General features: G+C 41.6%; 1 protein-coding gene across 2 annotated transcripts in view; it reads left to right on the top strand.

The window, feature by feature from the left end:
- Positions 1-14,697: 14,697 nt before the first annotated feature.
- NUP205 (nucleoporin 205) overlaps positions 14,698-18,252 on the top strand; it is a 47,328-nt gene continuing 43,773 nt past the window's right edge. For both annotated transcript variants that reach the window (XM_054386561.1, XM_054386560.1), the window contains exons 1-2: positions 14,698-14,725; positions 17,611-17,753. In XM_054386561.1, coding sequence (XP_054242536.1) covers positions 14,698-14,725; positions 17,611-17,753 — 171 coding nt within the window. The remainder of the gene's footprint in view (positions 14,726-17,610; positions 17,754-18,252) is intronic.

Genomic DNA, 18,252 nt, shown 5'->3' with positions numbered 1-18,252 from the left:
GTTGATCTGCCAGTGTGTACTGGAAATGCATATTGCATGTGTGTTTCAGTGTGCTGGTACTGAGAAAACACTTCAAGATTTGGAAAGTTCATGATCCAGTTGTGCATTTCAGACTGAAAGTTGGGTTTCAGTAAAGAAAAAAAAAAAAGATTTTTTTTCCAAGCTTCTGCAAAGCCTTATTGATTATTATGGAAAGTTCACAGATATTAATGCAGAATGATATACAATAATTGGTGACAGGTTATTTTTAAATTCAACCTTATTTACTGCAACAAAAATAAGAATTGCTCCCCAGACTGCAATGGATGTTAATCATGTGTCTATTCTTTGTGTCACTCTGGGAGATCCAGACATCTTTCTGCTTCTCTGGCTAATGATGCCTTTTATGGGGCAAATGTGTTGGAGAAAGGAACTGTATGACTGCTCTGAGTAACTGTAGAATAATAATAAAGGGCTTTGTTGGGAAATTGAAGGGCAGGTGGAGGAGCCTTGAAAACACTCTGATCAATATTTGCTGCAAGTGGCAGATGTTCACCATATTCTGTTTGAAATCCATGAGAAAAGGAGTTGTTGTCTATGCTGCTCAGGGAAACAGGATGAAGGACTTGTCCTGCTCTTTCTTAAATGAGAGAATACAGTGGTGAAAAATGAATATATTATAAGATATGGAAGACATGCATCTTTGTTAATATTTTTGTGTTATTAGGGGAAAATAAGAACTTTAATGGGACACCTCAGCCATTTTTTTATGATAAGCTTTACTTACTCAGCACAACTCCAGCACAGTGCACCCTTATCTGCTAAGTGCACTTATCTTTGCAAATGCAAACAGAAATCACTCCTGATTTCTGGAAGGGGTGCAGTGGGGATGTCTGGGAAGCTACCACTACTGTTGTTAACCTCAGGGTATACTTGAGGTTGTGGTGTAACATCCTAATATTCTTCAGAGGTCTGTTTTCTTCTTAGTTTGCAGCAAATCTTCCTGTATGTTGTTTTTCATGTTCCAAACTCCTCTGAATCAAGACACTCATGTGGAAGTTAACACAAGGTGTCACAAGCATCCTTCCAGCTCTTTTTTAGCCTTCTGGTTCCTGTGTTGAAATCCATTCACAGAATCCTTTCCCATCCTTCTTTTCTTTTTTGAAACACTTTTTTGTGTATCAAGCAGCTTGCAGTGCTGACGTTCCTCATCATAATGGTGCCTCAGTTGCCAGAGACAAATTGCAAGTATTTGTCATTTCTACACTGAACTTGATGCCAATGATGATAGGTTTTCTTGTTTGTTTTGTTTTTTCTTCTCAGTTTTGGAATGTCACTCCCATCTGCTTTTCTAGTCTGGGCTTCCCTAGGAAATGGATGTTCTCAGGGAACCCAGCGGTGTGTAACAAAATAAGATGCCTCCCACTCTGCATCTCCTTGCTGTAGAAATCATGTGCTGTTGTTGGAATGGGAAGGAAGTAATCCTAGAAATGTAAAGGTTGGAAAAGACCTCCAAGATCATTGAGCCAAACTATTAACCCAACATTGCCAGGTCGCCACTAAACCATGTGTCGCAGCACCACATATAAATGGCTCTTCAATCCCTCCTGGGATGGGGATTCAACCACTGCCCTAAGCAGCCTATTCCAGGCCTTGACAACCCTTTTCAGGAACAATTATTCCTAATATCCAACCTAAACTTCCCCTGGAACAACTTCAGCCTGTTTCCTCTTGTCCTATCACTTGTTCCTTGGCAGGAGAGAGCGACCCCTTTCAGGCAGTTGTAGAGAGCAATGGAGTCTTCCCTGCCACTCCTCCTCTCCAGGCTGAACAGCTGCCAGTCCCTCAGCCACTCCTCACAAGACTTGTGCTCTAGATCCTAAGAAGATGCTGGGCTTATGAGAGCTAAATTGTAACAGAATTCAGGTTTGCAGTTCTGTGTGCATCTCTATAGCAGTGTTACCTTGAAGTCACCTTTCTCATCCAAGTGATGAGAAAAAGTCTTAATGAAAAAGGCAATGGGTAAATCAGGAAGATATGCAGCACTGCATAGAATATATGCAATTTCAGTACTTGTTATTCATAAATGTATGAGTGTTTTCAATATTCATATGTATATGAATGAAATACATTCAACTGCAGCAGTGAGAGAGAGACACCATGCAGACAAGCAACCAAGAAGGCTGCATTGCTTTGCTCTGTGCATAGTAAAATGCAGTGCTGTCTCTGCCTTAAGATCTCCTATAACACACACAGGTCAGCATCATGTGCACTAGAAGGGAACAGACTTTAGAGCAATTGGCCTGAACCCAAGAATGTTGTATTGCTGAAGATCTGATTATGAGTTTCTTATACTCTCAGCATTTTGAAATGTTTAATTTGGGTAATTAGTCTCATAAAACGTGAAAGAGCTTTGAACAAACTATGACCAAAAGTATATTTGCTTTTGCTTTTTGTTCTGCATCCACTGTTTCAGTAAATAGGCCTGCCCTGCATTCCCTTTAACTCATGCAGTGCTGCCACATTATTTGAGTGGCAGGAAGAATGGCAGCAAGCCCAAATGCATAGTCAAGCAGCACGAGGTGAGGAAAGAAGATTGAGTTCTCATTTGTGGAGTACCACAATGACCACACTGGGGAAGGCAGTGCCAAATGGTTCATACGGCTCATTTCCACCCCTGGTGATGGCATCCAGATACCACTTGGCTTAGTGACGCAGAGCTACAATACAATAAAAGATTTGATAGGAATATTTCCTTCTACAACATTTTGAACCTGACCACCTGTCTGGATTTTAAACAGCATTTTTGTAATCTCAGTCTTTGCATTTCAGTCTAGTGGTTCAAAAAACCCCAAACAACTAGCTCTACAACTCCATATTTGAAGTGACATCCATTCACAGCAGTGGTAAATCACCTGGGTATGTTACAATACTGGAGTTCAGCCATGAATTCCCATGGAGAAATCTTTCACAGTTTATCCTATTCCAGACAGTTAGAAGTCCTGGAGGTCCTGTTCACATCCCTTGTGCCCTTGTAAGACCAGCCAGCATTATTATGCTTTATGGAAATTTCTTAGGAATGTCTCTCTCTTGCATTCGATTAGGTCAACACTCACAAATACTAATATTTGAGGCAGTGTCATGGTGTTTGGGCTAGATATAGAATCATAGAATCTTTAAGGTTGGAAAAGAACTCTAAGATCATCAACCATCACCACAACACCACCACGCCCATTAAACCATGTCCCATTGTGCCATTTTCATACATTTTTTGAACACCTCCAGGGACAGTGACTCTACTACCTCCCTGGGCAGCCTATTCCAATGCCTGACCACTCTTTTGGGAAAGAAATTTTTCCTAATATTCAAACCAATCTTTCCTGGAAAAACTTGAAGCCATTTCCTCTTGTTCTATCACTTACTGCTAGGGAGAAAAGACCCTACCCACCTCACTATAGCCTCCTTTCACATAGTTGTAGAGAGGAATGAGGCCTTCCCACAGCCTCCTCTTCTCCAGACTAAACAACCCCAGTTCTCTCAGCCACTCCTCATAAGACTTGTTGTCTAGACCCTTCACCATCTTTCCTGTCCTTCTCTGGACATGCTCCCACACTTCAATGTGTTTCTTCTAATGAGGGGCCCAAACAGAACACAGTATTTGAGGTGTGGCCTCACCAGTACTGAGTGCAGGGGCAGGATCACTTCCCTACTCCTACTGGCCACACTATTGCTGATCCAAGCCAGGGTGCTGTTGGCCTTCGTGGCCACCTGAGCACACTGCTGGCTCAACTTCAGCCAGCTGTCAACCAGCACCCCCAGATCCTTTTCTGCCCAGAAGCTTTCTGGATGCTGTGCCCCAAAATGTAGTGTTGCATGGGGCTGTCCAGGACCCAGCACAACACAACCTATGAGACAATATGAGGCAAGGAAAAGAGGTGCTGCTATAAAATAAGGTATGACTCTGGGGACACACACACAGATTGGAATTGCAAAGGAAGCCATTAGCATTCAGCAAGAGTGATTATGTGTAATCCAGATGATCTTGTAATAGAAGGTGGCACTCCAAGGCCAGACAAAATAAACATTATCATATTAGAGCATGAGGGAAAATCATTTAGAAATGGACAGAACCTTCTCATGAGCTTGGTGCAGCACCTAGCTGAAGGGTGTGGGCTCGGAAGCCTGGGTTTCATTCATGCAAAAAGAGTGAGCAGCTACTTTAAAACAATCTTTGCAAAGGCACTCAAGCTAACTCATCAAAAATACTTGAAGTAACATTCCTGTGTGGACAGGACTTCATTAAATTACATGTTAATGCTTTCAGGGAGTCCTCTACCTGCTCTTTAAAGCACAACATACATTATGAGAGAGAATGATTGCTCATTATTCTTGTATTCCTTAATTGGCTTCTATATTAGTGTGTTCAAAGGAATGTATTTTTTTCTCTTCTGCCCTCCTCTGCCTGCATCTGACAGCACTCAGCATTTTCCACAGAGCTCAAAATTGCTCACATTCTTATAAAAATGCCTCGGCCGTATGGGATTTGCTGAGATGAAATAAAAAGTGCATGACTTGAGAAAATGCAGTATTTCTGAGTATTGATTCCATGGCTGCCATACAAGCAGCTACTGTTTAGTTACAAGAATCTCCCCTAACTTCACTGGCGTTGGATCCTGTGTTCTGCGCAGAGCAGGTGTGACGAGAGCTCACCTGTCAAGAACGTGTGACGTTGTGCTAAAGGGCTGGGGTGAACTTTGATGCTTGTAAACACATTGCACCAGCCAAGCTTCAGCTGCAACCTTGCAGTTTTCCATACAGATCTACTTCCTTTTGCCAAAGGAATGTGAGCTACCACAGCTAATTTTATGCTATATAAATAATGCCGGTGGAGAGACAAGCCTGAAATTAGGTAGGCTAGATAGGCAAAATAATAGATTAAATAGGAAAGTCACAGCATTTGTTAATCAGAAATATGAATATGTTCCCTAAGGAGCTGCAGGAACCTGACTCTAATGATGACAAATGAGAGATCCCAGAATAATAAGATCAGTCTTGCATATAGGCAGCACCATAACTGAGACACTGTGTGACATAGTTGTGCTTGTTGTACAGAGAAATTGGGCCCTCATACTCTGATGGAAAACATGTTCTCTTCCTAACAACCCGTGCTTGACATACTGGCAGAGCTAAGGCTGTGCTTTGTGCTGCTCTGCTCTCTTCTGCTCCAGCTTCCCTCCAGCATGATGGGGTCAGGCTGAGAGCCACTAAGAGCGCAGATCGTGTCCAGGGGAAGCAGAGACCAAGCTGGTATCCTGACCATACTGTATTGCTTAATTTAAGCACTTAAAGGATGGTAGATAGCTTTCTATTTTAATATATATTTTTCATTCTTTCATATGCATTTAAAAAAATTACTGTGTTCTCCCCTGCAACATTTTAAAATCCTTAGCACATTACTGCATATATAGGAGAATCTCCTCCTAACAGACCAGCTGTAGGATTAAAGCCCTGGGTAGACTTAAGTTTGTTTTAGTTCTAATAATCTAGCACTTGGGATTTAAAGGAATGATAAATTGCCTCTGATTCTTGAATAAGTTATTTTAAACTGTAGCCAGTCAGCCTCTGATAGGAGCAGGATTTTGCTAAACCATGTAAATAATGTGCTGATTTTTACTTTAGCTTACTTTTCTTTCATATCTTTACTCTTATTGGTATCACACTTAGGAAACCTAAACGAGTTTTTGCATGGCAAGCTTCATAACAGATGTGCCACCAGTACATATAGTTTATTTTATGGAAACTCACTGTATGCTGGGCCTTAAAATGTTCTGCACAGGTGTTGAAGTGGGGAGAAGGAAGGATATGCTGAGGTTTTTGTGTGGTTTTAGTCCATGCTTAGCAGTATTTCTCCTAATTGCAAAGAAAACAGTGTGATGTCTAAAAGTGAAACCTTTCAAAACTTCTAGATGTTTCTATTTGCATGAGATCCCCTGAAAGTAGCCTGATTTTCGAAACAGATGAGCATATGCAACTTCTCCTGAGGTCAGTGAAAACTCATCTTCTCTGAAAGACAGTTCCATTCTGCTAGCTTCCCACACAGGATGTCCATGTTGATTATAAGATCTACACTGTGAAAAACACTAGGTACAGTATTATGATAACACAGACACACAAAAAAAGGTAAGTAGTCACCAGATTCAACCAAATGTATCCAGAATCTTCCATGTTTAATCTCTTGGAATAAATTTTGAAAAGACTTCAGGGTAAAGCTATGACTAAGCAGAAGAGCAGGTAATGAAGAATCTCCTGAGACAACAAAGCAGGGAATGTACTGCACAGTGAGATGCACAGAGTGATGCCTAGCAATAGGTTCTGTCAGAAGCATGTGGACAGCTTTGTTTTCCTTCAAGGGCAACCCAATAATTCAGTCAACGTGGTGGGCCATCACTTTCTTCCCTCTCCAGTGCAGAAGCAGCACAGTAAGAGTGTTAAGTAGGCAGCCAGCTACTTCTCACTTGGGTAAAAAGACTCAGTTAAATCAGGGACGAGGGGGAAATGAGTTGCTGCTGCTTGCTTCTTCACGCCTCCTCTTTGCAGATAGGAATCCAGACACTGGACTTTCTTCCTTCTGAGTAATCTTTCCTCATTCTTCTGAGCAGTATATACTTTGACTCATCACAGGCCTACTTCAAAGGCACAGAAATCAGAGGGAACACTCTCAGACCTCTTCTCACTAGAGTGAAGTCATACCTCCTCATCTCAGGACAGGTAAACAAACAGTAAGTTGTCTCAGCTAAGGTCTTAGTAAAGACAAAGGAGTTATTTTTCCATCTTCAAGATCTAGTTAAAATCCAAGTGTACCTTAATTTAGTAATATAAGTGAAAATATGGTTGTAGATTTTGTTTAAAAATAAATAGGTGAAATATCTATTTCTTGAGGTATTACTTCCATGAAAAGTAAAAGAGCTAAAACAGTGCAGGTCTCAAACCTTACCACAAGTCCTTGTTTCTGCAGACAGGGTGTGCATTAAATAAGACTGAGTGATGCATGACAAAACCAAGATTCTATTGTTAATAGGCAGATGCCCAGGAATGCAGCCCAGTGACACACGCCGAGGGTTATTTCCAAGCAAATATTGATTGTCATTTGTAAAGAGAGAGCACAGGATGTAAAGCTACCCTGAGATCATAATGATAATGTGCTGCTGTCAACCTAAAGATAACTGGCCTGACCCTTTATGCAGATACCAACCCTAATGATGAATGCAGGTCTTGACCTTTGAATTTCTGTTCCTCAAATCAGTATTTCTTGTATGCATGCTTTCAATAGGTTATTAAATCTGGAGTGAACTATTCTCCTAGGTATGCTTCATTATAATTCCACTGAAGTTAATCTACAATAGTAGTAGTTTTGGCATGCAGAAGGACCTAAAGGATTACTGTTCCACCATGCTGGACACCTACAGACACACACAATTAACTCTGAGAATTTTGTCTTCTCCATTGCTTAGGTCTCATTTTCTCAGAGGGTTCAGATTAGCTGAGCAGGTGTTTTTCAGCACTACATTTCAAAGACAGATTTAGCTATCTCTGATTTAGAATAGGAATGTTCCTGAATGATAAGGAAAATAAATTTTGACCATCTGACACCATCTAGAAGAAAGGTATGAGGGGTATATGTGCCAAGCAGCTAAGAAACTGCACACAAGATAAGGTTTTCCACTATTCTGCTCTTAAGCACTCAAGCAACTGAATGAGCATAAGCCATAAACTCATTCAAGCACATAATATAGTTTAGTGCTCCAATGTCTAAGGTGTCACCTTGGTAAGAGTTATTGAACATGTGGTCTCAACAATTGCCTCATTAATTGTGAGCAGCTAATATTGCTTCTCATTATCCTTCTGCAGCACAGACATAACCAAATAAGGCAGGAGGAGACTTTAACAGACATGTGACTTCCAGTGTAGTGTTTTGACTCCAGAGCCAGTTAATACAGTTGCCTATTCCAGAAATTGGATTTGTTCAGTTCATGTCCTTCGGATTCTTGTTCCTGAGGATAATTCTCCCTGATCATCAGGAAACTTCAACAAGACAATAATGAACTGCAGCAAAAAAGCAAATCCGTTTTTATGCTACCTATTCAAACAGGGCTTTCCCTCAAATAAGACATCTCAAAGCACCAGGCCAGGGAAAGTATTTCAGTAACTGACTGTCATAAGTGCACAAACTAAATTCTGCACACATCTTTGGTGTACGGGAGCTTCGTATCTTGTACCCAGAGAACTCCAAAGCAGTGGACAGTGCTAGTAAGGTTATTAATAGAACGGTAATATAATTTGTGAAGCAATTTTACATTGCAGTAGAGATGGTATTGTGAACTGCCCTTTGTCCTGAGTCTCACGGATTCCCATATTAAGTTTACTCTATTTGTAGGTATAAAGCAACGATCTCTTCCAATGGAGCTTGGATTGACTGTCAAGACACCTTCTCTCCCATCTCCTGTATTGTGGTGTGGGTCAACATGCTGGAGAGACGAGATGCCATCCAGAGGGACCTTGACAGGCTTGAGAGGTGGGCCCTCATGAAGTTCAACAAGGCCAAGCAAGGCCAAGCATAAAGTCCCGCACCTGGGTTGGGGCAATCCCAAGCATAAATATAGGCTGGGAGGAGCCCTGGGGAGAATCACTTGGGGGTGCTGGTTGACAAGAAGCTCAACATGACCTGGCAAAACACATTTGTAGCCCAGAAAGCCAACTGTATTCTGGGCTGCAATAAAAGAAGCATGGCCAGCAGGTTGAGCAGATCTCACCTGGAGTACTGCCTTCAGTGTAAGACATACATAGATCTGCTTGAGTGGGTCCAGAGAGTGCCACAAAGGGCAGGAGCACCTCACCTATGAAGACAGGCTCAGAGAGATGGGGTTGTTCAGCCTGGAGAAGAGAAGACTCCAGGAAGACTTCACAGCAGCCTTCCAGTACCTAAATGGGGCCTACAAGAAAGCTGTAGAGGGAATTTTTAAAAGAGCATAGAGTGACAGGACAAGGGGCAGGGGGTGGAAAGTGCTCAAGTGTGAATTTCAGGATGAAGCCTGAATTTGTGGGACTAGCAACTAGTAAAAACATCAACCATCTGTAAACCTGGTATGGAAATCACTGAACAGAATGAACATCAGTAAGGCAGCTGATGTGCCAACACTTCTACTTTCTATATCAAATATCTCTACTTTGCTTACACTTTGTCTTTCCATCACTTTCCCTGTTTTATTTTTCCCCACCTCTTGCTATCAATTGCCAGCAGCTACATCATTGCAATAATCAGATTATGTCCTGGTCTCGTAACTGCTTCACTCCGTTTAGAGATTGAATAGAGAAATTATTGCAAAAAAGACAAGATCTTCTTTCTTCAGTATCCTGGAATGAAGACTAACAAGACAGATAGCTATAAGGGCACCAAAGCAGGAATCAGGAAAAAAATTAACTTCCAGCACATCACATGGCCAAGAACAGTATGTTCATTTTACCTCTAAAGCCTGAACAGGGATCATAAAGACTCAACTGTCAGGCAGGAAAATTACTGACACTGTTTATGAAGACATTTATTTCTGGTGAAATGCCTACAGTCAATAATTGTCCTCACCTACACAGGACGTTCAGCAGTTGCTGTTGTTCATCTCTCCCCCTGTTCCCAGACCCTGAGGAAATTATTGATATAACTTTGAGAATGTTTAGCTCTTTGTTGCCTTGGATTAGATAAACCACTTACCCAAGCTAGTAACAACCTCATGCAGTTTCTCTGATGAGCTTAGACACCATGATGACAGTGGAAATATTTAGGGTGGAAGACAGAGAAATTGCTAAGTTATTTTGTTGAGAATCACTGAGGGAAAAAGTACAAGATTTGATGCTGAAAGAAAGACAGGACCATAGCCAGCTAAGAAGTTTTCAGGAAAATTAGCTGGCATAGTAAGAGAATTCAGGGGGTTTTACTCTGTGAATTTAACACAAAACCACACTCTCTTTCTCTTTTCAGATGGGACCAGGCTAAAGAACCAATTGATTGGCATTCCAGGCCTGCTGTGAAATGTTGTACCCATTTTTACAGACCAGTAAGATGAGATACACAGAGTTAGTGTCAGTCAACAGCACTCAAGAAAGTTTGATGGTCTAATCAGTAGCCAGAAATGCTTCTGCCTTTTTGGGCATATTTCACAATGTAAAGACTGATATTATTTATGCAGATTGAATTCTACACGGCATCTTTTCAGATGCAATGCAGAAAAGCCTTTTAATTTTCAATTGACTCTATCAGGCAGGGTATGATCACAATGACATTCAAGAGTAAAGGTAGGAAATTAAGCATGGCCTCTTGGGCATTTGAATAATTTTTTTTTTTTTTTGGTGCTAATAATTATTCTTCCAGATCATAATAAATGTAAAGAAAATAATATCATCATTATTGCTGTCTTTGTATCCTGATATGTGACGTGGCTATGAAGTGCAATGGCTAAATTTAGTATTATTAAAATTAATAATGTTACACCTGTAGCACATCGCAAACAACCTAGAGAATCTAATTAAAAAAGCAGGTTCCCATTGTGCAGCTCATGTTAGTTATTACTAGTAGTTATTTCCACCTACAGAAAATAACATCTCTTACATTGAGGTCTCTCACCATACAAGCAGAATTTGCTACCCTGCAGGTGATTTGGGACCTCCCTTCCCTGGAATCAAGAGGAAATAATATTCATCCCAGGTATTTAATGTCAGCCTGCCTTTTATACCTCACAGATTTCTGTCTAGTAATTAAGGATGAGAGAAGCCAGTGTCCCTCACTGAACCCAGCTGTACTGGAGGACTGGTTGAGGACTATTGTAAGGAACTGGAATGAGGTACTCTTTCCACAGAGTGACTTGGCAAATAGTCTCCCAAACCAGCCAGTGAGCCCGGGTAAACAATAAGATCCTAAATTAAAGGGCAGCAAATAAAGGGAGAATAAGCAAAGGATTACTATTCATGGACTTGCCTACTCATCAAAGCATGGATGGAGGCAGTTATGCCAATATAAATATGTGCAGAATGTATGGTATGGTGTATCTAGATACCTTTCCTACTTCATCCATACTAGGAGCTGTACTGTCACAACTATTTTGCATTAAAATATCACGTTGCTGACAGAGAAAGAGTATAATAAATGCTGTGCAGCTGGAGCTAAATGTGGTATTTTTCTTCTGAAGTTCAGCTGCCCAATGACCTACCCCATGCCATCCACTCTTTTCAGAGTGGGTTTTTTTTTCATGTTGCTATGTGACCGTTGGCCAATAGGCAAAGAGAGGACAGAATTATCTGGAAATTTAAAATATTAAATCTGCAGTGGTTAGAAAGGATTTTTTCCTCCAACAGAGATTAAAAAAAAATAAAATAAAGTGTGTTCAATCTGGCTGCCTCTGAATGCCAAAAGAAATATGACAGCTCTTAATGCCTGGGAAAGGCTTAAAAAATTATTACTTTATCTATTTCTATATTTCCATTTATATTTATCTTTTTTTTTTTTTTTAAAGTCTTGTTTCTTAAGGGAACAAAGTTTAGGATATTTCACTCTGTCTGCCAAACGTTTTCAGTAACTTTTGAACCTGTTGCGATTCCTGAACCGATCCCAACCTAATCTGATCACAGGGCTTAAAATCTTGTCTTCTCACAAACATTAGTTGCTCTCTACAACTACCTGAGAGGAGGTTGTAGTGAGGTGGGGATCAGTCTCTCTCTTCTCCTGAGAAACTAGTGATAGGAAAAGAGGAAATAGCCTCAAGTTGCACCAGGGTAGGTTTAGACTGGATATTAGGAAAAAATTCTCTACTGAAAGAGTGGCCAGGCATTGGAAAGGGCTGCCCAGGGAAGTAGCAGAGTCGCTATCCCTGGAGGTGTTCAAGAAACGTGTGGACATGGCAATTTGGGACATGTTTTTGTGGCCATGGTGGTGTTGGGCTGGTTTGAAGATCATAGAGTTCTTTTCCAACTTTAATGATTCTATGAAACTTTGTTAAAATCAGGGAAAGTATAACGGAAAAGGATCAAAATTAGGATCTCTGTGTTTGGAAAGGCTGAAGCAAAAGCTCAAGCTGTCTAGTATGTTTGCTGTGGCCAGATGATCAGTACATGCATCTCCAGATTTATCACAATACTTGCCTTCACAGTCATGGGTCCTGTGGTGGCACATGGGCAGTGTAGGAGCAGAGGTTCACAGCGACAGCTTACACAGGAGAAGACACAGGAATGCCAGACCCAGCTACCAAGGTTGCTTTAGTTCTGCTGCTCATGAAGTAACGTCACTTATTTTCTGCTGTCCCTTCTTGCCTGGCATTCTTCTCTTCCTAGAATAAAACACATAATTCACTGTCCATCATTCCATTGCAACAGGCCTGTTCTAGTTCATGGCAAAGACCAGGAAAAGGGAAGTCTCAAGGAAATATGAGCCCTAAAATGAACAAATTAGGCCAAATTAATGAGAATGGATTCATCTACTGAACTCTTCTTGACAGGACAGACTTTCCTCTCTCCCTTTTAGAATTTCCTTTTCTCTTTCCTCTTTCTCTTTTGACTAACCCTTGTGAGACCCTTTTTTTTCTCATAGCTGCCTTGCCAATTCACTCCCACCCCACAACTACTGCTCTCTCTATATTGCCTCCTCTGCCATCCCATTATAAGGAAGATCTAGAGAAGCAAAGAAATTTTGCCAATTTCCCATGGGTCTAGTTCATTGGACATGATTTTGCAACCATGAAATATTGTTTTAATAAAGCTCAAGAGTTGGTACTATCAAACTGTTGGTACTAAAAATAAATACATACTTTTAATGGAATCCTTTTTCCTAAAGGCAATACAGAAGGGAATTTCTGGAAGAGAATTGATTACTACTGGGACAGAGGGTGGTAAACTGACTTCAGATTTTAGTATCTTAGAGGTATCCCATATTTGTTCCTTAGCTCCATGTACATACATGTACAAAAATCCTTTTTGCTTTCTTTTCTTCATTTCTTGTCCTTTTTCTTGCACATACCTGAGTTTAAATACAGCTTTTTTCAAAGGATAATCCCTATCAATCAGGGCTGCTTTTGTTTCCTTATAAGATTGTAAACTGTAGTTCACCAATTGATGCTTGATAAATAAATTTTAAATCACACACACCTGCTAAGCAAAATTGACCAAAAGACTTAGTTTAGTGGTTTTAACTAATAGTGCTGGTTTAATTATCTGTATTTTAAATAAGGATCATCCCTCACTGAAATATTTACACATTGCTTATTTAATTTTCTTGGAGACTTCAGTTTGAAACCATAGAAACTGAAATCATTCTGGTTTTGAAAAAAATAATAGTGGCACATTTTTTTTCCCCATTGAAAAAAAAGAAAAAAACCAAAACAAACTGAAAACTTTCTGTTTGCATCTTGTGCAGCATCTGACCTGAGGCATTTTACCTTACTCAATGAATACCACTTACAAGATAGGCCCTGAAAGGAAAGACTCCCTGCAGCATTATATGGAAAAGGAAGTGGGAAAGAGAAACCAAATCATCCCAGAATGTTTTGGGTTGGAAGGGACCTTTAAAGGTCATCTTGTTCAAGCCTCCTGAAGTGAGTGGGGATGTTTTTAACTACATCAGGTTGGTCAGAGCCAGGTCCAACCTGGCCTTGAATGCTTCCACAGATGGGGCTTCTAACCACCTCTCTGGGCAATTTGGGTGAGTGCTTTGCCATCCATATTGAAAAAAATGTCTTCCTTTTATCTGCTGTAGAACTACCTTCCCTTGATTTAAAACCATTACCCCTTGTTCTATCACAACAGGTCCTGCCAGAAAGATTGTCCCCATCTTTCTAATAGACCCTCTCTAAGTATTGAAAGACTGCAAAAAGGTCTTCCCAAAACCTCTTCTCCAGGCTGACCAAACCAAACACTCTCCATCTTTCTTAACAGGAGATCATTTTTGTAGCCCTCCTCTGGACCCTCTCCAACAGGTCCATGTCTTTCTTGTGCGAAGATTCCAGTGCTGGACACAGCTCTCCAGGTAGGAGTCTCACAGGAGCTTAAGCAGGGAAGGAGAATCACATCCCTTGACCTGCTGGCAACACTTCTGATGTAGCTGAGAGTAAGATTTACTCTGAGAGCTACAAGCACACATTGCTGGCTCATGTCCAGCTTTTTCTCTACTTATACCCCTAAGTCCTTCTTGGCAAGGCAGGTCTCAGTGTCTTCATCCCCCAGCCACAGAGGCAATGCGTTATTTACAATAGAGGAGTGAATGTGGGAGAGCAAACCGGTGCTCCCCTTTTTCCGCAGCCACCTCGAGAAGGTTTGACCACGAAGCCGACAGGCACAATGAGCTATCAGTCAGCACCCTGTGCCAGAAAAAGCCGGGATCGCCTCAGCCACAGGACCCCGGCAGGGCTCCGCGCCCCTCCGCCACTACAACTCCCGTCAGCCCACGGCGCAAGGACGCGGCAATAGCCTGCCCCTGCCGGAGCCGCCGAAACCACCTTTCGTTAACTTTCGCCAACTAGGCTGCCCCAAGGCCGGAAAAAGGAGAAACTGTAGGAGCTGCTGTCCGTCCTTCGGGGCTGGAGGAGCTGGCGGGACAGCTGGTCGGGAGGCGCCGCGGCGGGCAGCCCGGGGTGGGGAGGGCCTTCCTCAGGCGGCGGCGCGGCCATCGCGCCTCCCTTCTCCAAGATGGCGGCGCCGCTGGCGGTAAATTCGGGTAAGAGGAATGAGAGCGTCGGGCCGTGGTTTTGTCTTCTTCGTGGCGCCGCGCCCCCTTGCTCCCGCCTCCGTCTGGCCGGGCGCTCCGGGCGCGGTGGCCCCGCAGCCCTTTTCAAAGCCTGCGGAGCCGGGGACGGCAGCCCTGCGCAGGCTGGGCGGGAGAAGTCGGCGCGGCCCGAGAAAGCGCCGGGCAGGGCTGCGGGGCGGCAGGTTGTGGGGGCCGCCGTGGTGCTTGTAGGCAGGCGGTGGGGGGAGCGGCCTTCCTGTGGGTCTCCTCCCGTCCGGTGGTACTCGGGACGCTCAGGCCTCAGAAAGGTGCCTGGCAGGGTGATGGAGCTCTGCGCTGAGAGATGCTGCCGTGCCTGGCTGGACCTGCCATGGAGCTGGTGAAATGAAATAGCGAACTTTTGGTTCGAGAGGAGTGTGGGTAGTCGGTGTCTGTGTGATTAAGCATCGCTTCTGTATTGAACTCATTTCTTAATACTGTGTGCAATAAGAGGCGAGGAAGAAATAAGCCCTGAATTTTTTGCCGTGCTGCACAGGGATTCTGGAAAGTTGATCTGATTTCCTTTGCTTTCCATGTTGAAGACAACAGAGCTCCCATCTCTCTTTAAGTTAGTTTTCAGTTAGAAAAGTTAGATCTTTAGTTTGATTTGATGTCATACAGTACATCTATATTGGCTGGTGGAAAGCAATTATGTTGGAGGGACAGGAGCAAACAAGTGGGCCGGGATAATAGCTGAACAGCTTTTGGCAAGGGCTGTGGATTGCTGCTAGTGGTTATTTGACTTGGTAAATTTAAGAATGAAAGGACTGTTTCAAGTGGAAGTACATCTCTGAACTTATATGGGACAGCCAGTTACAGTCTGGAGTGTGAAGTTATTTGTCCGGTAATAGTAGCTGTTTTAAGTGAATTTGTTGGGGCAGAGGCAACATTGTATAAGCAAAGCTTAAAAACGATGGAGGATTTGTCCTTTTTTAGAAGCTGTCCTCTCAGATGCAGCTCTGCTGGCACCATAAATACATCATAAATGGTGGTAGTTTTTGCTAGAGCTCAATTTGGGATGAAAGGGTTTTGTTTTGGTTTTGTTCTTGTTTTATGTGGCTTCTTCTTTTGTGACAGAATAAAACTGACTAAGTTTTACTTGGTTTGCTGCTTCCAAGACACCTTAGGTAGTGGTGACTGAAACCAGTGGTCTTGCTCTGAGACCTGTTCCTGTTCCCATGCTCACTTGCTACACTTCAGCTTGGCTTACACTGCCTCATTATTCAGGGCATTCATGTAGCATTTTGCATTAATTTGGGGTTCTGTCTTGATTATATGAAAAAAAAAGGGGCATCTTCACATCAGAGTAGCTACCACTTGCTTGCTGCCTTAACATAAGCAGGTTAAAGTTAAGATGAGGTTTGGATATGGTTGATTTTGGTGCACCTAGTCAGGTTTACCTTTAGTGTTAGAGCTGGTCAGAATAAGCTATGTGAAGATAAAATATTGCCTCTGTACTTGATTTTATACCATGGTGTTACCCTGAACTTTAAAGAGAAGGAAGAAAATCCCCCAACCTTAAGCCACTTCTAAGTGAAATGCTGGTATTTTTTGTGTATAGCCAAGGCGTAGTTCTATTTTATCTGCTCTCCAGAAACAAAGCCAATTTCAGATGTCTCTACTGTTCACTACCCACTTGTTCTTTCTGTGCTTCAGGCATTGCCCTTTCAGTTGTTTTTGTGAGGCCACTTTGTAACCTGTGTTAACGAAATACTGTGTTTTTTAAAAACAAGATTGGAAGAACTCTGAAAAATGTTTGTTTTTTTTTTTTTTCTTCTCAGTTGGATCACTTGACAAACATGACTTACAGTGTTTCAGAATTAATGAGCAGGCATGTTCATTCCTCTGAATGATGAAAGGCAGCAAACTCTTAAAGAAGCTTTTCCACTAGAAAAATTGTGAAGACTATTGCTAGCTTACATCGCTTTGGGTCAGGGACCATCTCAAGAAATGCTCAGAACCCCATAACATGACTTGCAATCAGGCCCTAATTATGTGGTAGCTTGCCAGGCTAACACCACAATTGGTAATAAATTTGTCTGGTATGTTTGAAGTGACTTGTGGTTTGTAGAATCTGAAACACTAACAAATGCAAATGAAATTTGCCAAGGGAAGCATTTTGGTACTTCTGTTAATGTGAGTTTGTCTTGCTTCCAGTGAAGGAAATTCATGAATTCTAGTGCAGAATGTTAGCAGCAAATGTGTCTTAGGAATCAAAAGTACTTGTGTTTATCTGTTAAGTTGAAATGTGAAAGAAAATGTCCTTATGAATTTTGTTTCTTGTGTAATATTGCCTTTAGTCTTTCATTTTTGGTTTCTAATTTAGTCTACACAGACTGATGCAATCATGTGACAAATTCTGACAGCACTACTGTTCATTTTCACTCCTTCATGCGTTGGGTGTTTTTGGGTTGGATGTTTCTGTCAAAAGTGGCAAACAGGAAGCCTGCCATGCCAGGTTACATTCAGATTTGAGGTCTGCTGTCCAGTTCTTGGTTATCCTTTAATCTTATCAAAGAGAATGTAATTTCTTAGGCATTTAAGGATGAAAAATCACAGAGCTTTTATAAAATATTTTATGAGATGACTTCAGGACCAGAACTTAGCTGCATCTTTTCTGCTTCTCTAACTCCCTAATTGGAGTTAGGTTTTTATGTCAGACCATTTTATTATTTTTGGTGCCTTAAGCAAGGAAAACACAACTGGCTCGGTGGACATAAGGGTCTGTCCTATCAAGCTGAGACGAACAGTATAGTTAAAGAGGTCTACTTACTGATTGCAGTGTGTAAATAATTTGTTTTCTTTCTCCATTAGCATTTTATTTCTTCTTCTTTTAGCTGCCAGCTTGTGGGGTCCATATAAGGACATATGGCATACTGTAGTGAATGCCATTTGGAAAAGGCAACCTGAAGCTATTCATCGCCTCGACCAGGTTTTAAAGAAACACAAATCTGACTTCATTTCTCTCTTCAGAAATCCGGTACTGGGCTAATGTTTTCTTGTGGAATGACTAGGAGACTCTGTCTTGTATTGTATTACCATTTAGGGCCTGACCATTCTTTTCATTCTATGTTCTTACAGAATATAATAAAAATATGCAATCTTACTCTCCTCTCAGAGTACAAATAGCTTGAATAATACATTTTATTTTGTGTCTCTTGCAGGATGAATTATATCTCTAAAATTTTTGCTCATTATTTGAATGCTGTTTTAAAATGACTGGTAAAAGTACCTGATGATCCATCAGTCAAGTATTTACTTTTTTTTCCCCACTACTCTTCTGTGTCTGAAATAAAGCTCAAAACTACTTTGTTGGGTTTTGATCCATGCTCATGCTTTGGTCATGTTAATGCGCACAGAGCATATGAATTTACAAAACACAGAATGTGTGTTAGGAATGGGAGATGATGTGGGAAAATTCACTGCTTCTTGGCTAATGGATCACAAAGTAGTAACTAGAAATATGTCTTTTTTCAGTG

The sequence above is a fragment of the Indicator indicator genome, chromosome 14, assembly GCF_027791375.1.
Source record: "Indicator indicator isolate 239-I01 chromosome 14, UM_Iind_1.1, whole genome shotgun sequence".
NCBI lineage: Eukaryota > Metazoa > Chordata > Aves > Piciformes > Indicatoridae > Indicator > Indicator indicator.
Note: the sequence above shows the minus strand (reverse complement) of the source record. Positions and strands in the feature narration are given on the sequence as shown.